This window comes from Lotus japonicus, chromosome 6, assembly GCF_012489685.1.
Source record: "Lotus japonicus ecotype B-129 chromosome 6, LjGifu_v1.2".
Lineage (NCBI taxonomy): Eukaryota > Viridiplantae > Streptophyta > Magnoliopsida > Fabales > Fabaceae > Lotus > Lotus japonicus.
Window position 1 is genome coordinate 15,496,794 of NC_080046.1, and position 22,958 is coordinate 15,519,751.

Here is a 22,958-nt window from a genome sequence, read left to right on the forward strand (position 1 = left end):
GTCACAACCACTAGGTAAAATCCTCCCTCCACCACCACACAAAGTGATATCCATCGAACCGGAAGCTCTGATACCACTGTTGGGGAACAACACAACTGAAGAAGTAAAATAAACCAGGAGCGCAACCAACAACACAAGAATATAATGTCCAAAACCGGAGAAAAAACCACGGTCGTTGTAAAAATCGACAACTAGAGAATAAACACTATGTGAAAATTATTACAACACATAGACTCCACTCTCAACCACCCCATGACCCCAGTACACCCACACTCTCCAAAGTAAATATTTGAACTACATCTCACAATACTCTAGAGCAAGAGCATAAGAGAAAAAAAAACACAAATATAAACTTAAAGTGTTTTCAGGTGCTATTGTTTTGATGTTTTTGGTGTGTTGAAACAAGCAGCCTGAGATCCATATATATAGCATTGAACTCTCTCACCCCTCACTAATCTAAGCAATGTGGGACTTCTCCAATAACTTACCTTGATCTTTTTTCTCCTTCATTATGAATGTGAGATTTACATTGCAATCAACCCAACAGGGGCATTAAATGCTTTTAAGCCTAGATAAATCTAATATCTGTGTAGATCAATAAGAATGGAACTTAGTGTATGTTTGGATTTTTTTAATGCTTCTCTATTGATGCGTTAGGATGTGTGTTTTTTTTTTGTTTGCGTCAACACAAATTTGAAAGTGAAAATGGTGGTATAGAGGTTGTAGTATGGAACTATTGATTTGAGCTGAAGTAGAAGGCGAAAATGGTGTAATAATTTGGATCTGCACATATAAGTTGGCTTAGATTTTTTTTTCTAACAGAATGCTTTCACTAAGCATTTCTTGAAGATCAAATAGAACTTAACTGTTATATCAGTCAGTGGTTATGGTATTTGAAGCCCCACCAAAAAGCCTCTTCAATTGAACATGAATACTATTCGCAACAACATTAATAGAGAGTAGGATCATTAAAGTTTACAAAGAGAGCATCAAGAAAAGACTCTTTCCTTCTTGTAATTAAATTATCTTAATATTGATCCCAAAAAACAACATCTAAACACACCAGAATGTAACAAAAGAGTTTAGCGAAGATTCTAAAGGTGGTCTTTTCATGTAATAATTAACCTATAAATTAGTAGAATATGTAGCTCCAGCCTTCCAGTTTGCAGGGATTGCAAACTTGGGTTCCACCCAATGAAGCCCTTCACTGCCACTCACTTGGAACTTCAATCTTATTTCACCTCTTGGTGGTTTAGCTATGTCAAAGATTGCACCATAAGACCTGTGTAGAGGCTCCCATTTGTGGTGTTCTTTCTGCATCATTGACATCATTTCAAAAATCAAGAAATTGAATAGAAGAAGAAGGTGCAGAACAACAGTTTTGAAACCTTTATAATGAGAATTGTGTGCAACCAGATATAGAGTATGCATACCCGCAAAAACTCAACAGAAGTGACATGAGATGTTCCACCTACATAGAGAATCACAATAGCAAAGTAACCAGGGTTACTGCTGTACTGTTTATTGATCTGAAACACGATGGTGTTGCCCTTGAATGTGCAGGGGACCCTTTTGTATTCAACATCAAGCACACTGTATTTCTTCAACGCCTCAGATGCAACTTTGTCGCGTCCCAATTTCGAGAAGGCGCGTGGGCTCAAGGTGAAGTCTGTTCTGTCTCCTTCACCATAGTCAGTTGCAACTACATATGCTCCATTGTAATCACAATATTGTGCTATTTTGCACCTGACCTAAATATCATCATTTATAAATTAGTGGAGATGCTTGCAATGTTTTCTCGCAAATGTCACTAAGCGCGTACATCAACCAGTATTGTTCTAACTTAAACATAGTTCTCGGGTTCAAGTGCTTATAAATGCAGTTGCATCAAATACTTGAGAGGAAGAATTTTACCGCCTCTATAAATCTTATCCGGCTAAAACATGTTTTACTCAGTGTATAGTAGGAGACTACTGGTTTAAACAAAATAAGTTTTCTTCCAAATTCAATTATGATGAAGCTTTCTTTTGTAAAGAAGGGAAAACAAAATTACCTGATAACATGCACCGCAGCCACCCCCATTGTTCCATAGCCTAGCTGACAAGTCTGTGACATGGCCATCATTGACTGTTCTTCCATAGTCTCCAAAGCCACAAGCACCTCCTGAAACATCAATGATAATATAGCTGTCATGTGAAGCAGTGAAAGTGATATAGAGGTCACCTGTACATAACGTAAAGGGTTTTGGATTTTTACGGCAGCATCAATCTGCATTTGACCATAATTTCGCAACCACAATGACATGTGTTTATTACAAATAAATCACTTAGTGTTATCTTCAAATTATATCATGTCATTTACAAACCATCGGTATAAGTTTATAATCGGCATACTCATATTGTCATGACACTTTGATTGGTGAAACAACAAAATAGAGAAGAGAGAGGATCTTCATCCTATATCTTTCTATATATAGGTAGAAAGGGAGAGGCTTTACTTACTTGGACTCCCATAGCCATCAGAGGTGACATAATAGGCTGCTCTGGATTTATTATAATATTCCTTGCCGTTACACAGTGCTGGAAATAGCATTATGACACAAATAAGACCAAGTTGGTGCTTAAAACCAAGTTCCATGTCTAAAGGAACAAATTCTCAAGGAGTAAAAGGGAGGAGAGAGAATGCTAATTAAGAAGCAGAGTTGTGAAGGACAAACAGGGACGGATGTACATTGGCCAAGGGTGGGGCAAATGCCCCCACCTGATTTTCATAAAAAGCACTAATGATATTAGTATTCAGATGTATTGCCCCCGGTAAATAATTACAAATGCCCCCATGCACTCATATTGCACCGGTCATAAGTTTAAACTTTAAGCTTACAGTAAGTGCCCCACGCACTCAAATTCTGATTTTCTATTAATTTGTGCTGTGTACGACGCGACATATATATACATGATATTTTACAACTAATGTAATATATTGAATTAGAATTTTATAGTTGATAGAGTATCATATATAATAATTAGTGAAATAGGATCGTTTGAGTAAATTTTGATAGTGATATATTTTTTTCAATAACAAAATATATATTAATACACAAAAAGTTGAGAAATATCAATTTTCAACGATGAGTACAGTGACCAAGCCAACAAAAAGTTGATAAAAACCCAACCACTACAACGCAAACTATCCAAAAACCTCGAAAAAAGAAAAGCTCAACCAAAAACCTCAAACTAATATGTTATGTTGGTAAAACTTATATACTATTTGGTGGTGGTGATATTTTATAATTTATATGTTATAAATTCTTGTGCTGTGATAAAAAAAATTGTATATTGCCCCCACAACATAAAATTTCTGGATCCGTCACTGAGAACAAATATAAAGAGTCATATTTATAGCACACCCAAGTGGTATAGTCCACTTTTTTTTCCAGCTGGGTGTAGCTATATATGCTAATATCAATCTATCCAATAACCTTTAAACTAGTATTCAACTAAAACATAGTTGTTTCTGCGTTCCCGTGGTTTGTTCACTGACATTATAAATACTTACACGGTTTTCAATGTGTGTTTGTTAATTGGGTCAAAACCAAAGGCTACGAGAGAAACACTAAAAGCCCAGGTTTTATTGTAATGCACTCACAGATTCATTTATTAGAGTAAATTCAACAAATTGTAATTACTTGGGACTTTTTCATGTCAAATGGAACCATCTGAAATTGTTTATTAAAAAAATAATGGTGATGATTTGTAACAATTTTTTCATAGGCTTCTCAGCAGCAATATTTGACACTAAATATACTCACATCCCAAGATAGATAGATATAGAAGAGAGAATTTTTTTTTAGATAAATGCACAGATTCACCTATCATGTGCTTAAATTTCACTTTTTAATTAGAAAATGAGGGAAGCAAGGATCAAACATTAGACCACTTAGTCGTAGAGACTCTGATACTATGTCAAACAATTAATTATTTTAAAAGTGGTAAGAGCTACTTGAATTGTTTTATATTATATTCCTAATAGAATATAGGTGTGAGTGGGGTAGAATAAGGAAGGAGGAGGGAGGATGGCAAGTGATGAGAGTGGGTAGTGGGGAATTAAGGTGAGTATTTTTTTCACTAAACTGTATTTTAGTATTTTTGCCACTTTAGAAGTGATATAATTATATGTGAAGTAATACCAATAACAACTCCCAAAATTTTATTAGTTGATTAATAGAGCGTGACTTTGTGACTCGGTTAATTAACGGAATTGAGAGATAATTAACTATAAAACCCTACATGATTATTTTCTATATTTCAATTACATTACTTCTTTAATCAGATTCTCCATATTTCTTGTTTTATTAATTGTGAATTATTGCATGAGAAATAGGCCGCATGACCAAAATAATTAGCAACTTTTTTTGGTACATCGGAAAGAAAATAATTAGCAACTTTGAGAAGTAGCAAAATTGACAATAAGAATTTGTTAGATAATTAGGATTGGGAAATAAAAAACTATATTATTATAATCGCAATACTAAGTTTTCATTTTCTAATATAAATTTTTGAAAAATACTGTTTTGACTTCAAAATTAAAAAAGAAAACACTGTTGTAACTTGTAATTAACAATCCACCACTCCGATTAAAAAAAAAAACTCACATCACACCGTTAATTAAAAGTCTATAAATTTTAAATGTTAAGCATCAAATATGATAGTGTCAAGATGGCCGAGTTGGTCTAAGGCGCCAATTTCAGGTACTGGTCCGAAAGGGCATGGGTTCACATCCCATTCTTGACATATGTTTTTGTTCTGTGCAAATTAAACCCATTTATAATTATGCAAATCTCAACCACTGCAAAGAAACTCAACCAATCTTTCTTTGCATCTCGAACCTGAACATGGACAAGGCTTACCAGGTGTTCAAATCATGCACTGATTGATGCCTATTCACATTAAAAATTAAAACCTTTTCTTTGTCTTCAAGGACTTTGTCAATATTTGCAAGAAATATACTTATCAGTAATACAAACTTTTCAATTCCCGGACAGATTTACATAGATTCTCTTTTTGGACAGAACATGTTTACTTGTATAGTGCCATAAGTGGACAACAACATTCCCCCCTCTAAGGAAGAAGTTAGGAGAAACGCCCCTCAGAACTTTTCTTAGAACAGACCTTACATTTTATTATAAAACAATCCATCAGTTCATTACTTGGTTAGGAAAACCATATTTGAATAGGTGTTTACACGGATTTTTGGTAAACAAATATCCTCTTAGTTCGACTAAAGGAAGTTTAGGTTTCAGGGTCCTTTTGAGAAAACGTTTTGGCAAAGTGTAGTGTGTGGACGGATGTGTTTTCGACAACAATAAACAACTTCAAACGAAACTGGATTTTATTGAATATGAGTCGATTACAAAATAGTTAAGCAAACCAAGATAACATGAAAGCAAATTTCGACAAAACAAGCTACACATAAGAACTGGGAATTAACAAACTGCAATGCAAGGAAATTAAAGCGTTGGTTCTGCAACATACTCCTCCATCATCACGTTCTGCTCTCGAAGTCTCATTGATGCGGACGTTTAGAGCTTTTAGTGAATTTTCAGAGTTTTTTAGTTGGGAACCCTCTTTCTGAATTGGATTCTCCTATTTATAGAGTTTCGTGTTCTGCGTGTTAGTGGGTCTGGTTTCTCCCACGATCTGATGCTTGCTCCGGAAGTTCTGCGCATGGTGGTGGAGATCGTGTGCTTCAACTGCTCCAACCGTTTCCTGGCCATGTTTTCGACCATCGTGGGGGGAATTTGACTTGGTCAGTGTGGCACGTGTTACATGTGCCTGTGTTTAGCAGTAATTGTTGTTGTCGAGTTTTGCCGCCCCATTAACTTGGTGCAACTTCCTTTTCCTTTCTTTAGTCAGAATTCGACTTCCTCGAGAGTTTTGGGCTGAATGCGTTTTTCTTTCTTGGGCCAAAATATTGGGCCAACAGATGCCCCCCAAAAATGTTGATTCTCGACTACCAGTCCTTGGAGAGATCAAGCATTTTTCGCTCGTGCATTTCGACGGAACTTGACGGCTGTTCGCGACTTTTCCTTTTCTGATTTCAAGTCCCATCAGAGATCCAATCGTTTGACTTTTGCTCCAATCAGAGGCTTTAGCGTCTGACCTCGTCTGCCGTGTGCCGTCTCTACTTTTAGAGTAATCATGGCCTTTTCCTAGCCTTTTCATTAGGGTTTGCGGTTATATAATAAAATAACCGTTGGATTTCAAAAATTTTATGCATCACCCTGTAATGCAGCTTCACGTCCGACTATTCGCTTGCCTATAAATACGCCATTGTTGGCCTTCTTCAAGCTTTACCGTTCTTTCAGTCACTCACGCTTTCAAATCCTCAAGCTTTCGAACACTCAAACTTTTGCCTGATTTTGCTTGTGACCGCCTTCCATCGTTTGGTTTTTGTTTTCCCGGTGTATTCTCTGAACATTTCCATGGCTTCTGGTTCTGGTTCTGACCATGTATCCCTTTGGCTGCTGCTTGTGAGGTGAATGAAGCCAAGCGCGCTCCCATTCCAGATCCGCCGTATGACGTGGAGAAACGGGCTATCTGGAAATCCCAGGTATTTATTCCTATTTCTGTGAATGGCAATTTACGTGCCATTTTGGGCCCTTTGAAGAAGGCGAAGAAGGGCAGGCCTAACAGTCTCCCTGAGGACTACGAGCATTTTCACCCCAGCATTCGTGGGGATGAGCTCATTCTTGCATTCCAACCTTCTTACCGCTTCCCTTTTCTGAAAGATCCCAAAAGGGCTTTCAGGTCTGCGCCTCCTAACCCATCTGCTGGTGAAGGAGCCTATCTGAGATGGCTCAACAGGGTGGAGGCAGTAAGTCTGGGCATTGGAAAGTGACTGGCATTTTCGACCTCATTCAGTTGTCGAGGTCGCCGATTACTTACAACCCTGCCATGCTTCTGAGTTCTCTTTTCTTTTGGGAGCGGTCCACCAATAGCTTTCATGTCCCCTTTGGGATGCTTTCTCCTACTCTTCTCGATGTTGCTGCCATCACTTGCCTTTGGGTGGTGGGTGACGATTATCATTCTTCTGCTGCTCCCGCTGATCCTATCGCCATTCCGACAGACAACATTGCTTTCAGTAAGTTTATTAAAGATCATTATGTCGAGAATGGTGAAGTCTCCGATGCTGAGCATGTCGCGTTTCTACTGTATTGGCTTTCTGCCTATGTGTTCTGCACCAAATCTTTGAGAATTCCGGCTAAACTTCTTCCTTTAGCCAATCTGTTGCACGAGGGTCGAATTATCGCCATGGCTAGGCTCGTGCTCGGTAATCTCTACCAAATGATCAATGAAGCAATCGCCGATATTCGAGATCCTAAAGTGGCGTCTTTGAATGCAGCTGGTCCTTTCTGGCTTCTTCAGCTTTGGATGAATGCGGTTTTCGAACCATCTCTTCCAGCCAAGAACTCTCCTCCTGTGGTGTCTAACACAAGGATCGACGCTTTCAGGCTTGAAACTCTCACCCCTCCTTATGATGCCTCCACGTTCGAGTTTGACTTTAAGAAGTATTTCACCATGTTTTTCGAGCTGAAACGTTTCCGCTCGAGCTTTGCACCGTATCACAAACCCTCTTATGGCCCTCGGTGGCTAAGGAATTCATATCCTAATCTTCCCGGTTCGGAGAACCTTTCTCAACACCAAGTCGAGCTTTGGCGGACTATATTGTCTCCCAGGGTGTTAACCATCAACTTCGCCAGTAATGATTTTACTCTTTGCGGTTACAATCCTCAGCTTGTGTCTCGACAGTTTGGGCTGAGTCAAGATTTGCCCAATACCTTGTTCGACAAATCCCTCATCCTCTATCCTGGTACCATCACCAAACGTAGTGTTTTCGACACTACCATTGGTTACTATAACGATGAGGAGCTACTTGGTCTTAGTCCTTTCAGTTTCACTCCATCCTTTTACGTCACCCAGGCGTTTAAGGCGTGGTGGTCTGCTTATTGGCATGATATTTCGACGCCAATTGAGGATTGTTCCAGCGCATAACAAACGTTTTTCTTTTGCAGAGGCAGGCCCCAAAGAAAACCAAAGGTATGCATACATCTGAGATCAACGCTTTTCAACAATTCTTCGGTGTAGTGTACTTTCCGGGTCCTCGACTTCAGGAAACGGTTGCCAAAGCAGCTCAAGTTCTCAGGCAAATGTGGGAAGCTAAAGCCAAGAAAACCCGATTGAACCTTCCTTCTGATGAGGACGGTCTTTCTTTTATTATTCGAAAAACTAGCTTTAGGTTCCCACCACTGCCTACTTGTAAGTATGCTTTGGCTTTTCCGGTAGTGCTTCCTAAGTGGGTTGATCATGTAAGTATCAAAAACTTTTACCACAGTGCACTGCCCCCTCGGAAGCGGGTGACCTGGACCAAGCGTTACCTATGGAATTATCCTCTCCATGTGCCGGTTGAAATCTTCAACCACATATCGATAAAATCGCTTATTGGTCAAGGTAATCATTTCGACCTGGCATCTTTGCGATATTTATGGCTTAATCCTCCTTTGTTTTCTTTTTGTAGCTGAACCAATTCCTCGACCGACCCCTCAGGCTTCTCCTCGGGTGGCCTCTGCGATTGTCGAAGTGGAGGATGATGATGATGATGATGTTGCCTTGGCTGATAAGCTCAAGATTCCTAAGGTAATACTGAACCTTGTGAAACTCTGACTTTTACTCGACGTGTATATCTTTGTGATCATTTGCTTTTGTTTCAGAGTCGAAAACGGGGAGCCACCCCAACTACTTCTGCGAGCCAAAAGAGGGCTAAAGGCGCTGGTGAATCTTCTGTGGGAAATCCCTCCCCGGCTAAATCAGCCAGTCACCGTGAGGAAGTGCAGCAAGGTGTTGAACAAGGTGTTGATGAGCAGGCTTCTAATCCTCTGCTTCGAGGCACTACACCAATTCCTGTCGAGATGGCTCAAGCCAAGAAGACCTCCGGGAAAAGGTCTAGTCGCAAATCTGGCAGCTCCTCTTCCCACCATTCTAAGAGTTCAACCAGTTCCAGTCCCCTCAGAGCATCTGGCCCTAAGGTGAATCATTAGCTCACATCTTGTTTCAATTTGCTTCCTTTTCCTCTTTCTCAATCATTTTTACTTTGATTCTTCAGAGGGTTGGCATGTCTAAAATGGCTGTACCTCGGGCCACGTGGTTTTCTTCTAAACCTCCACCAATTGCCCTATCTAGTTCTTCGAGCGATTTAGAGTCCTCTAGCTCGAGTTTAGACTCTACTGAGTCAGACCCTGTGTGGGACAAACTGACATTCTATTTTAACTCGAAACCAATTGCTTGGCAACATCCTGGTTGTGAACCCTATTATACTAAAGAATGTCGAGATAACCTTTCTAATTTTCCTCCACAGGATATGCAGAACCTGCCTTCCCCTGCTCGTGAAGAAAGCATGCCACATGATGAAGTGCAGGGTGGTGAGGGTCCAATCATTCAGCCTGACCAAGTGATTGGCGTAATGCCCCCACCCAAGGCTGATGTTCTGGCCTCTGTTCATTCCGAACCTTCTCCTCGACAGCTTCAAACTTCCCCTCAACAGCCTCGACTTTCTCCTCAGCGATTTCAACAAGATGCTAGAGCCGCTTTGATCTCACCTCATGCTAAGGGGGGTTCAGCTTCTTCTAAGACGGCTGCTTCTTCCCATACTTCTAGTGAAAGGCTCAGTGCTCTTTTGGTCGAGGATCCTCTTTCCATCTTCCAGAGCTTCTTTGATGGTACTTTGGATCTCGAGTCTCCGCCGCGCCAAGCTGAAATTGCTGAGACTGCTCAGTCTGGTGGAGTGCCCGATGATAGCCGGATTGAAGCGCTCTTGTTAAGTTAAAAGGGCTGGTTTTCGATACTGGCTTCATTGGCAGTGTCCGAGTCAATCCTCAATTAGGCCAAGAAGTGAAAGAACTGCTTGCCTTCCTCTTAAGCCAACAACTTGATCAAATTCAGGCAGATGCTCTCGTCGAATTGCAAACTCTCGTGGTCGATATTGTGGCCACGCTTGACAAAGCCATTGCAGTGGAGCAATCTATTGAAACTAAAAAGGCACAAGTGGTTTCCAATACCAATGGCCTATTGCCCGCAAAAGAAGAGGCTCTCAAGCTGACTGCTAAGAGGACTCTCATTGCAGCTGAGTTGTCGAGTGTTGATGCTCGACTGGATGAGCTTCACAGGGAGGTAGCCAGACTCGAGAAGCAAAAGGCTATGTTGATTGATGAAGGCCCAGCTGTGAATTCTCGACTGAATGCGCTGGCTGCTGAGTGCACGGGCGTGATGCTCTCGACATCTCAACTTTCTAAAGAAGTAGCAGCAGAACAGCGTATGAAGCAAAGCTTGGATTGTAGGATTGCTGCTGCTGGGGTTCAGCTTGAAGCCTTCAAGTCGAGAATTTAGGCTTCATAATTGTTGCTTTATTGTAATGGCCATGGATCTATTATGGCCTTTGTTGCCAACTTTATCATTCCTGTCCTGTAACTCTATTCGATTTCTAACTAATGAATGACTTTGTATTGGCAATGCTCGACATGCTTTATTTCTCGATTTGCATTTTATCGTTGAATCAGCCTTCGCTACATTACTCCTTGCATTGAATTGCTAAGCCTCACCATTTGACTTGGTGCTTAATCTAACCTTTCAGCTTCCAAGTTTCTTGGAAAACCACGATAATTTATAACGCTTTTATCATGTTTCTGTTCAACGACTCAAGAACTTCCTTCACTTGTGGTAGTGGTTGACGTGGCTTGCCGTGTTTGGCTGACGCTTTGGTAACTGCATGCTTGCATTAATACGTCTGTTTGTTACCTCTCTACTATAAATGAAGCAGTTTTCTACTCGTCTCTCAACAGCACCTCTTTTCTTTCCATTCTTCCCTTCTTTCTGCGATCCAAGAACCTTTCATTCTTCACCATGGATAGCAGACTAATTCTTCGTCGTATCAAGGACTTGGCTTTCCAAGAGAACCTTTTCCAGAACCTGTATGACTCCTCTGCTGGCCTTGATGAGCTTTTAGGGCTCATTGATCAACTACTTCGTAGGCCAATCGTTGCGCGCGTTAGAATTCCTCTTCAGGAGTTCCAGGGGCTTCTCTTGGAGGCCAAGCCTCTGTTTGAAGAGTTCCGGGAACTTTCAGTAATGGTGTTCTTTCAAGAACACCAAATAGATGAGTGGAGGGATAAATTCGATTTTCTCCAGGCCTCTTTGGATCAGCAAGATCCTGAAGGTCTTGTTCAGTCAGTTGTGGCGATTCTTGCAGCCTCCCTTGAAGACCTGGTTGCTCGTCAAAAGAAGGCTCGACTTGAGGGCCAGATGGTGGCGCTGGTGGGTCGATTAGCACCTATGCAAGCTAAATATGACGGATACAGAGCCATTTTTCCTTTTTAGGTTTCTAGTTTTACTTGTATTTTGCCATACTTGTAATGTTTTTCGATTAATGAATATAATTTGGCAATTTTATCGTTCATGTTTCATTCGATTTTACATTCGTGCAACATTGGCTTATATGCTTTTAAATACTTGCCATTTATCGTAACACATTGACTCTGATTGCCCAATTCCTTGATCACGTAAGCGTTATTGGGTAACGTTTTCTCGACTGTAAATGGCCCTTCCCAACTGGGGGTCCATTTTCCATAAACTCTATCCTTTTTATCCATTGGGAGAATAACTTTCCACACATAATCCCCTGTAATAAAAGATCGATCTCTAACCTTTTTGTTGTATGCTTTAGCTATGCGATCCTTTTGCCTTGTTAAGACGTCTAGTGCCAAGAGCCTTTCTTCGTCGAGGTTGACCATTTCATCTAGCATCATATTCCAGTAAACGTCGCTTGGGATTTCTTCTTGCCTTTGAATTCGACATGATTGCAAGTATACCTCTGCGGGCAATACGGCTTCTTGGCCATAGGCCAGTCGAAAAGGCGTCGTTCCTGTCGCTTCCCTTGGTGAATTCCGGTAAGCCCATAGGACTTGGCTTAAAGATTCATGCCAGCTTTTTGGTTTTCGACCCACATGCTTCTTGATCAAGCTTATTAGGACTTTGTTGGCCGCTTCTACTTGGCCATTAGCCTGAGCGTAGTAAGGGGTCGAGATCAAAAGCTTGATGCCCCAAGATTCTGCGAAGGCTGCCACTTTGCGTCCCACAAACACCGTGCCTTGGTCCGTTGTAATGGACTCTGGCAATCCAAATCGATATACAATGTGGTTTTGTATGAACTCGATCACCGTTTCCTGTGTTACGTTTTGTAGTGGGATGGCTTCGACCCATTTAGTGAAATAGTCGACTGCCACAATGATATACTTGTGCTGCTTTGATGAAGCTGGGTGAATTTCGCCAATTAAGTCTATTGCCCATCCCCTAAAAGGCCATGGCTTGATAATAGAGTGCAATTCACTAGCTGGCACATGCTGGATTCCTGAGTGTTTTTGGCAATCTTGACAACCTTTTGCGTACTCGATGCAATTTTTCATGATAGTTGGCCAATACAAACCTTGTCTAAATAGAATCCATTTCATTTTGGCCCCTGCTTGGTGAGCACCACACAGGCCATCGTGAGCAGCTGATACTGCTATAAATGCGTCGTCTTCGCTTAAGCATTTCAACAGTGTGTCGTCGACGTTCTTTTTAAACAACTCGTTGCCTAAAATGGTGTAACTTAGAGCTCTATACTTGACTTTTCTATCAGTTGACCCCACTGGGTTCTGCAGGTATTCGACAATTGGCTTTCTCCAATCGTCAGGAGTTAGATTATCAATGACCATAATGTCGAGATCTGAAGGACTCAGTTTTTCTTTGATCTTGATTAACTCTGTTAACTTTAGTCTATCTATCATATACCCAGAAGCAATCTGCGCCAATTCATTGGCTTCTTGGTTCTCTATTCTAGGAACATGTCCTATTCCAGCTTCGTCGAATTTAGCCAACAAATTGCTTGCTTTCACATAATATTTGGCTAGATGCTCACTAACGCACTTGTATTCTTTGGTAAGCTGCTTTACTACCAACTCAGAATCCCCTTTCACGACAACATTCTTTGCCCCGAGAGCTAGCAAGATCTCGAGGCCTGATATCAGTGCCTCATACTCGACCTCATTGTTCGAGCAATTACTCTTGATCCTAAATTTGAATTTAGTGGGGATGCCCTGCGGGGACATGATAAACATCCCGATTCCAGTTCCATTCTTATGGCTGGAACCGTCGAAATATAACTTCCAAGGCTGTATACCCACATAGGTTATGATCTCTCTAGGCATGGTGTGATCTGCCAAGAAATCAGCAACCGCCTGCCCTTTAATCGCTTTTAATGGGGTGTAAGTTAATGAATATTCGGTTAGGGCCAAAGCCCATTTACCAATTCGACTATGCAAGATTGGTTTGGATAACATGTGCTTTATTATATCATAATGAGAAAAAACCATTACATCGATTGGCTTTATATAATATTTCAACTTTACACAAGAGAAGTACAGGCATAGACACAATTTCTCGATCATAGTGTATCGAGTTTCTGCGCTATTTAACACCCTACTTAAATAAAATATGGCTCTTTCGTTGCCATCTTCATCTTCTTGAGCCAGCATGCTCCCGATGGTTTCATCTGTGGCAGAAATATACAGCTTCATTGGCCTCCCCTTGATGGGTGGTACCATTACAGGTGGATTGGACAAGTACTTCTTGAGTTCATCGAATGCCTTTTGGTGCTCTGCCTCCCAGCGGAACACATCTTCCTTTTTTAGTCGAAGAAGCGGAGAAAATGACTTGGTCTTTTCACTGAGGTTGGTAATGAATCTCCTTAGGAAGTTAATCTTCCCCAATAACGATTGTAGTTGCTTCTTGCTGGTTGGTGGACTTGTGTCGAGAATGGCTTTAGCTTTATTTTTGTTGATTTCGATGCCCTTTTTGTGCACCACAAAACCCAAAAAATCACCTGCAATAACACCAAAGGCACATTTAAGGGGATTCATCTTCAAACCATATTTTCTCATTCTCTCAAAGGATTTCCTTAGATGCAACAAATGGTCATCCCTTGATGGGGATTTCACCACAATGTCATCAATATAAACCTGCATGAAGGTTTCTATAAAATCATGAAAAATGGTATTCATTACCCTTTGGTAGGTCGCGCCAGCGTTTTTCAACCCAAATGGCATGACCACCCACTCGTACGTCCCCAAGGCACCGGGACATCGAAAAGCTGTTTTCGACACGTCCTCTTCTGCTATGAAGATTTGGTTGTAGCCTGAGTAACCATCCAACAAGCTTAAGTATTCATGACCAGCAGCTGAATCCACCATCATCTCAGCAATAGGCATATGATACTCGTCTTTTGGAGTGGCAGCGTTAAGATCTCGGAAATCTATGCAAACTCTCATCTTTCCATTCTTCTTGATTACTGGAACCACGTTGGCTAACCAGTCCACATATCGAGCTGTTCTGATAAATTTACACCTGAGGAGTCTTTCGATTTCTTCCTTGATTTTCACCAACACATCTGGATGGAACCTCCTGGGAAGTTGCTTGACTGGTTTCTTGTTTTCTTTGATGGGTAACTTCAATTCCACCACTTCTCGACTGAGGCCAGGCATTTCATCGTAATCCCAAGCGAAACAGTCTTTGAATTCCTTGAGTAATTTCACCATCCTGTCTTTTAGCTCCGGGTCAATGAGAGCACTAATATACGTTGGCCTCTTTTCTAAGCCATCACCCAGGTCTACTTCTTCTAAAGGGTCTTGCGCTTCCATTTTCTTGGAAAATTCGACCACTGGCTTCTCGAAGCCTAATGGGCCGTCATCATAGATGCAATCTAGCCTCAGATTGCAAAGGTCCTCGAATCCGCATTCCTCAGCACTCTGCTCGTTTATTTCTATGCACGTGTCATCCTTATTTATTGTTGCCTCCTCCTGAGGTGTCAATTCGACAGGCAGGATTGAGACATTAGCTTCGTCTATAGCCATTTCTTTGGCCATCCTCTCGGCCTCCAGGGCCGTTCTTATTTTGTTTTCGGCTGCGTAAGCCGAAATTCGAGCCATGCTCGAATTAATCATCTTTATCATTGGCTTGCCACCCATCAATGGCATCTTTCTCTTCATCACTGTGCCATCCGCTCATGGCATCAGGTTTACATGCTTCATTGAGGTTTAGGCCCCGGATGGGATCCAACGTTACTGAATACTCTGAGTAGGGGTTGAAGTATTGGCTAGCCACTGTGTCTAAAGGAGCAATTGTGGCTAAACTCTTCTCAAAATTCTTCTTACCAACGTAGCTTGTTTCTGCTAAATAGTAGCTTTGATCTGCTTGTACATTTTCGACAACTCCATCAGCTTTCCAAATGGATATACGTTGGTGTAAGGTCGAAGGCACTGCCCCCACGCCATGAATCCATTCTCTTCCCAGCAGCAAATTGTAATTGGCCTTTGAAGGGACCACAATGAACAATGTGGAACGGGCTACTGTTCCTACGGTTATGTTCAACATGATTGCCCCTAGGGAAGAACCTGTCTTTCCTTCATAATCGGAAAGCACCATGTCATGTGAGATTAGATCCGCTTCAGTTTTACCTAACTTCTTGAGCATAAATCCGGGCATGAGGTTAATTGCAGCTCCCCCGTCGACAAGGACTTTGTTAACACCCTTCTCCTCGACTCTGGCCCAAACAAATAGCGGTTTCAAATGGCTCTTCATTTGCTCGGTTGGCCTTTGGAAGATAGCTCTTTCATCTTCGACGGATCCTCTCTGCATCACATAATAACACAAAGGATTGTCATCTGGTTCGTCGTCGACATAGTAGTCTTCCTCACTTTCAGTGACCTCTGAGATTCTATCGAATTCTGCAGGTAGGATGGACACGATGCAGATGATGTTGAGCTCTTCTCCCTCACTGTCGTCGAAATCTTCGAGCATGTCTTCATCCTCATCCTCGACGACATTCTTCCCTTTTTCCTTAGCTGGATTTGGTGGTATGGTTGTTCCCTGTTTGATGGCGTGATCCAGCTGGTTGATAATCGACGCCACACTAGGTTCATTGCGAGAGTTATCTTCTGGCTTTATGTCCCATAGTGAACGGAACTTGCCACCTCTTTCCCTCTCAGCTTTCCTTTTCCTCAAAAAACGCCTGAACTGAGTCCTAGTCATCTGTTCAGGGGCATAGTAGTTCTTAGAGCCATAGGAGTAGCTTCGTGACACACGGGAATTGTTGATGTAAGAGGATCCCTGGCCTAAGTCGATTTTCTGCCACTTAGGGTATGGTTTTGGCCTTGGAGGCGTTGGCCTGAACCATTGGTTTCTTGGCAATCCAGCATTGGGGAGATAAGTTTTGTCTTTACTGCTTGTTTTTTGGCCTTTATGGCCATCGAGTTCCTGGTCTCTTTCGACCCACTCCTCGTGAGGGTACTTCAGTCTCCTGGATACAGGAGCCTTCCTCTGATAATGCCTTTTCATTTCTGAATCTTGATAGGCCTTGGCTGCGGATTTGTCGAAAACAGCGCTGCATCGAGGGCACAGCATAACCTCTCTCTCACCGTCTTTGCTGCGGGATAGAAACTCGACAAGGGTTTCTCCAGCCTTGGGGTAAACCTCTTCCAAGTTCACTTCTTTCACGACGTCTGGTTCTTCGACAGCCGTGTTTTCCTCCTTTGCCTCCTCGAGTGTCAGGCCCAGATTCAGCTTCTCGGAAATGTCAACCATGCCAATGTAGAAAGGTTCCACGTAGTTGGCTTTAGCTACCTGCAGTGGGTCGGAGTCAATCTTCATTTGACTTTTGGCTTTTTCGTCATACTTGAGCCTTCCTGAGTCCAATGCCCCCTGCACGAGGTCCCTGAAACGAACACATTGTGAGGTCCAATGGCCAAAAAAGTTATGATATTTGCAATATTTCTTCCCTTTCCTTTGTTCAGGAGAGGGAAGTTTTTGGTCTTTGGGGACCACAAGCAAACCATCAGACACAAGTATATCATAGATTGCATCACATTTGGCCACATCAAAAGTATAAGTTTTTACAGCAGGAATCGTGTTCTTGGGGTTTTCCTCCCCAAGTTTGTTTTCACGTGGTTTCAATGCTTTACACACATAAGGATCCCCTGGCTGAAGTTCAGCCAGATTGACGTCATTCAAATCGACGTCCGCAGGGACTTCTCGATAGACACATGGACTCTGACCTACTGAATCCGCATCTATGTACGCTACCTTCTCCTTCTTTGGCCACTTAGTAGTCTTGGCCCTTTCCTCTGACTTTTCGGCCTTTAACAATTCGATGTGCCTCACTCTATCTGCGAGCAAAGACATATCTCGAATATACTGAGTGTCGATCTTCTTTCTAATAGAATACTCTAGACCACCAGCGGCTAAGACAACTAGCTCGTGTTCAGGAACATGGGTGAAGCATCGAGATTTAAGCATCCTAAACCTGTTTAGGTAATCATCAATAGACTCTGCTGGCTTTCTTTTGACACTAGCCAGGTCCTTCAAACTTACTTTGCACTCTCCCCTAAAGAACTGTTCATGGAAAATTCTTTCCAACTGGGCCCATGTATGGACTGACCTAGGAGCGAGGGTGGTGAACCAGGTAAAGGCATTTTTGGTTAAAGAACTTGGGAAGTACTTCATTTTTAAATTTTCATTGATGGCTAAGTCTCCTGCTTCGATTTGGTACCTGGCTATGTGTTCTACCGTGGACTCTCCTGAATCCCCTGAGAACTTAGTGAATTTGGGGACCTTCCAGCCTCGAGGAAGTTCTGATTCGAGAACCTCCTCTGTAAAGGCCGACACAAAATGGGGTCTATTCGCGAAACCCACGTTGAAACCATGTTGGTTCAACAATTGCTCCACCACGGCAGCAACATTTTGTTGCCCCCCAGCGTTCTGGTGTCGAATTCTTTCTAGCACACCATCAGCGTGTTCTTCCCTGTTTACCATATACACATTTTGCAATGGTGGCTGCACTGCCTCGTACAAAGGGTTTGCCCTCATCTCTTGGTGTTGCGGCGCTTGATAGCGCACTGGGGCAGGGACATGGTTAGGCAACGGGATTTGGTTAATCCCTGGTGCCGGTTGGACTTCGACTGGTGCCCCCAGGGCTGTCGCCAAACGATCCATCTGTCGTGCCAAATGCTGATTATTGGCATTATTATTTTGGAGCACAGGGTTGATTAGCTCACCTATCTGTCGAGATAGCATGTTAACCATTTCATGGTTACTATCATCTACTTGCTGCCTAATGGCTTGAAGTGAACCAGTGTTCATACCTGTAGATAAATAAATTTGTGAACTAGATCCAGGAATAGAAGGGCTAACTCGACTCCCCAAATTTAGCATTGTTCCATTTGCCCCAAAAGGGGGTATACCGAATGGAGGAACATTTTCAGGGAACGTCGAATACGTGCCTTGTATGCCTTGCATCATAGACATAGGCATACCATAAGGCATGTTTTCCCTCGTAACTGTTGGAACAATTTGTGCCTGTACTGATGTAGATACAGGCATTTATGCAACTGCAGAAATTGCTACATTCTGGGTTGACATAGTGGTGCCATGCCCCATTCCAGTAGACACTTCTTCATTATTATTACCACTACTTCCCCCGGGACTACTCTGATTGCCCACGTTAGACCCTTGGGGGGAAGTCCTCCCTCGATTGCTTGCCATACTTATAGTCTTACCACTTCTCAGGCGCATATAAATCACAATCAAGGCAAGTAGCAAATACCAAATAGCATGCAGCAAACGAAACACACAAAACGCTTCTGTAAAACTTAGTTTTCACAAAAACGGTCCCACTGGGTGTGCCAATTTGTTTACACGGATTTTTGGTAAACAAATATCCTCTTAGTTTGACTAAAGGAAGTTTAGGTTTCAGGGTCCTTTTGAGAAAACGTTTTGCCAAAGTGTAGTGTGTGGACGGATGTGTTTTCGACAACAATAAACAACTTCAAACGAAACTGGATTTTATTGAATATGAGTCGATTACAAAATAGTTAAGCAAACCAAGATAACATGAAAGCAAATTTCGACAAAACAAGCTACACATAAGAACTGGGAATTAACAAACTGCAATGCAAGGAAATTAAAGCGTTGGTTCTGCAACATACTCCTCCATCATCACGTTCTGCTCTCGAAGTCTCATTGATGCGGACGTTTAGAGCTTTTAGTGAATTTTCAGAGTTTTTTAGTTGGGAACCCTCTTTCTGAATTGGATTCTCCTATTTATAGAGTTTCGTGTTCTGCGTGTTAGTGGGTCTGATTTCTCCCACGATCTGATGCTTGCTCCGGAAGTTCTGCGCATGGTGGTGGAGATCGTGTGCTTCAACTGCTCCAACCGTTTCCTGGCCATGTTTTCGACCATCGTGGGGGGAATTTGACTTGGTCAGTGTGGCACGTGTTACATGTGCCTGTGTTTAGCAGTAATTGTTGTTGTCGAGTTTTGCCGCCCCATTAACTTGGTGCAACTTCCTTTTCCTTTCTTTAGTCAGAATTCGACTTCCTCGAGAGTTTTGGGCTGAATGCGTTTTTCTTTCTTGGGCCAAAATATTGGGCCAACAATAGGTTAATCGACCCTTTCAAAATATATACATAATTAAGCTACTTTCTGAAAAGGCAAAGCTGCTGTTCGGAAAATTTTAATTATTTTCCCTCTTTCTAGTTGAACGTTTATGATTGGTATTCACGCTGCAATTCAAATAACTGAACAACTATAAGCAAGTGCCTCCTTCTGGTTTTCGAAGTCCCTCTTGGCGTCATTGTGTGAGAAAGTGCCTTTTGTCGACATTCATGATATGTAGATTAGCTTGAAGGATATGTGTCATCTCTTTGTAATGCTTTTCCCACAAAGATTCGTCTCTTTCTCGGTAGGTGATTTTTTATAACAACACCTCAAATTGCTTTGTTTGGAAACAGACTTTGAATGCAAGTGACTCTATGCTAAGTTGAGCTATCAATGGTTATTGGGTCTGAGGGAGAATAATGTTCATATCTTTCAGCCTTGGTCCAAAATTTGGCAGCTATCTGTGCCCGAGAATATTTGATTCTTGTTTGGCAAGTGGCGCACCATGCGGTACCTACTTTTTCCTTGCTTTTCCACCATCATTTGGATGTTACTAGTATCTACAAGCACTGTAACTTTGTGCCGGAAACGGTTATACTTGGCGTTTGTGATTGTGTGTTTGCTGAGAAAGGTTTTGACTTGCCAACTTGGGTTTTCTCGCATAAGGACTTTAACGCCTGGTTGGACATATTCCATGACTTTGGTCTCGTGGCGCTTCTTGCAACGTCTTGGGTGGTGTGGAAGGAACTATGCAAGTACTATTTCGCCAGGGAGCTGGAGGTGTTGAATTGAAAATGGATGTTTGCGAACCATTTGTCGGATGCGAATGAGGATGGAGTCGACAAGTTTGTTAGTTATGCGGTTCAACATGCCGAGGACATAGATAATATCTTAGAGCATCTCCAATGCATGGTGGCTAGTTGGGTTGCTTAACTACTATTCTGGTGGGTCCAGACTCCCACATAGGATTTAAGCAACTCATAAGCAACCCATGTAGAATTCCCTCCAGTGCACGGTTGCTTATTTTACTTTTAATTGGACCCCACTATACCTTTTATATATATATATATATATATATTTTTTATTTCCATTTAAGCATTATTTGAATTTAAATAATGTAATTAAAAATCAACATGGTTTGTACCAAAAAAAAAAACCAACATGGTACGTTAAAAAAAATCAATCCTCACAAATTTAACCCTACTTTTTGTCTAATTTTTTTTTTAATTGGGCCAAACGGTCACAAAGTGACCAAAAGGACCCAAATTAACCCTAAAATGACATAACCTCATCCTCACCATTTTATTTACTCTCAGCCGTTTCTCTCTCATCAACACCCCATTCTCACTTCTCAGCCGTTTCTCCCTCTCATCAGCACCCCTTCCTTTCTTTCTTTCTCACTCTCAATCGATGGTTCCCTTTCCTTCCTCTAAAATGGCATGTCCCTTCCCTTTCTTTCTCACTCTCAATCGAAAAGGTTCTGCCTCTCTCTCTCACTCTCTCAGACTCATGTCCCAGATCGGTGGTTCTGAACACAGATCAGAACGCGTTCTTCACCTTCTTCTCAGACCGCGTTCTTCACCTTCGTTTCACCCAGATCAGTGGTTCGGAACACAGATATCGGAGGTTTCCAACCCAGAGGTAGCAAAACCAGAGGTTCATGACCAAATCGGTGACATGCAAGATGCCAAAACACCTCTGTGCATGCGAGTCAGTGCTTCCTCCACCCATATCAGAAGTTCAGAAGATTGATCGGAGGTTCCACATGTGTAATTTCATAAATTTTTTTGGGTTTTATTTTTTTATTTTTCAAGTGTAACAAAAACATTCGTTTCTTACTTTCTCCATGGTTGATTTCGTTTTTGTTTCTCCATGGTTGATTTCATCTCATAATAAAAAAATTGATTCAAGTCTGGAATTTGTTTCTGATTCAAGTCTGTAAATTAGTTGATTTCGTTCCTGTTTCTAGAATTTGTTTACGTTTTTTATTTGCCTATTCTGTTTGTTCATCTCTGCTAATTAAAAAAAATCTCTCTGCTTGATCTGTGTATTTTATCTCTGTTTGTTGCTTCTGCTTCCATTGATCGGTTCTTCCCTCCCCTTTTAACGATTTTCTGTTGCTGAATGGAAAGAGAAAAAACTATTTTTTACTACCTGCAGCAAGCTAAGGAGCGTTGCTTAAATAAGCAAGGTTGCTTAGCTTTGAGCTATAAGCAACACCACCTCAGCAAGCTCCAATGGAGCAGAAAAATAAGAAACGTTCCTTAATTTAAGCAACCATGCTAAGCAACTCCCGTTGGAGTTGCTCTTATGCCCCTGTTTAAGTTGTTACCATATATGACAAGTCAATCAATTTGAGCTAAAAGATGATCTTATAATTAATGAAACTGATTATACATGTTGAACAAATCATGGTGAGACGAGAGCTAAGTCTAGTGTGACTTGTGAGATATTCATCATGTGATGATCACATGGAGACTGATACATATGAAGGTGATCGTGTTCAAGAGCTTGCAAATATGGTTGAAGATAATTTTTAGGATTGCCCTTAAATGTTTGAAATGTTGAAAAGGGATGCGGAGAAATTGTTGTACAATGGATGTACTAAATTCACAAGATTGTCAGCTGCCTTAAAGTTGTTTAACTTGAAAGCAAGTAATGGATGGACATACAAAGTTTCACTGAATTACTTAGGGTAAATGGTCACTTTGGTCCTCAAAAGTATCAACCGACTTCACATTCGTCCCTGAATGAATTTTATTCACCTCGCGGTCCCCCAAAGTGTCAAACGTCCGTCACTTTAGTCCTTAACGTTAAAAAACACAAACAGACGTTAACAGAAGGTTGAGTTGGAACGTTAGGAAAGTTTGAAATGCTTCAATTTAGTCCTTGATCTAAATTTTACCCCAAATTTAATTAATAAAAATAATAAAAACCGGAAACCCAGCAACAATGATGAATCTTCATCTCCTTTATCATGAAATAATGAAACCTCATAAAATCCCAGAACCTCTCACACTTAAAATAAACCAAAAACTTCTTCAACACCTTAGAAAAAGTGTTTATGATGAATTGGGCAAGGCAAAAGAATGCATCTTTGGTGTTTGATAGAAGATTCAGCAATGGGTTTAAAAATTGGGGATTAGAGTTTATGATGAATTGTTGCTGAGCTTGTTTTGCTATCAGATTCAAATTCAAATTGATACCGCCGGTATCGTCGCCGTTGTTGGGTCGTTCAATTCAGGACGAGAGGTTCGTTCATTGTTTGATTTTCAAAATTGGGTGATTATTCTTGTGAATTTGTTTGCATTTGAACGGTTTTTGTGTTTTGTTTTACATGAGCTTCTTGTCATGTTCTTCTTGTGTCTGTTATTGGCGACAAG

The 22,958-nt window shown here is 41.4% G+C and overlaps 1 protein-coding gene across 1 annotated transcript; it reads right to left on the reverse strand.

Annotated features, from left to right (window-relative positions):
• Positions 1-1,125: 1,125 nt before the first annotated feature.
• LOC130724983 (expansin-like B1) lies at positions 1,126-2,637 on the reverse strand. The gene is made up of 4 exons (XM_057576246.1): positions 2,502-2,637; positions 2,054-2,163; positions 1,434-1,751; positions 1,126-1,314 (listed from the first exon to the last, which is right to left on the reverse strand). The coding sequence occupies exons 1-4, from the start codon at positions 2,635-2,637 to the stop codon at positions 1,126-1,128; spliced, it is 753 nt and encodes a 250-aa protein (XP_057432229.1).
• Positions 2,638-22,958: the final 20,321 nt, after the last annotated feature.

Excerpts from the sequence above, each read along its gene's own strand:
- LOC130724983 (XM_057576246.1), bottom strand. The coding sequence starts at position 2,637 with ATGGAACTTGGTTTTAAGCACCAACTTGGTCTTATTTGTGTCATAATG. Across the intron at positions 1,752-2,053 it reads GCTGCGGTGCATGTTATCAG|GTCAGGTGCAAAATAGCACA; the intron begins GTAATTTTGTTT and ends GATGATATTTAG. Across the intron at positions 1,315-1,433 it reads CTTCTGTTGAGTTTTTGCGG|AAAGAACACCACAAATGGGA; the intron begins GTATGCATACTC and ends TCAATGATGCAG.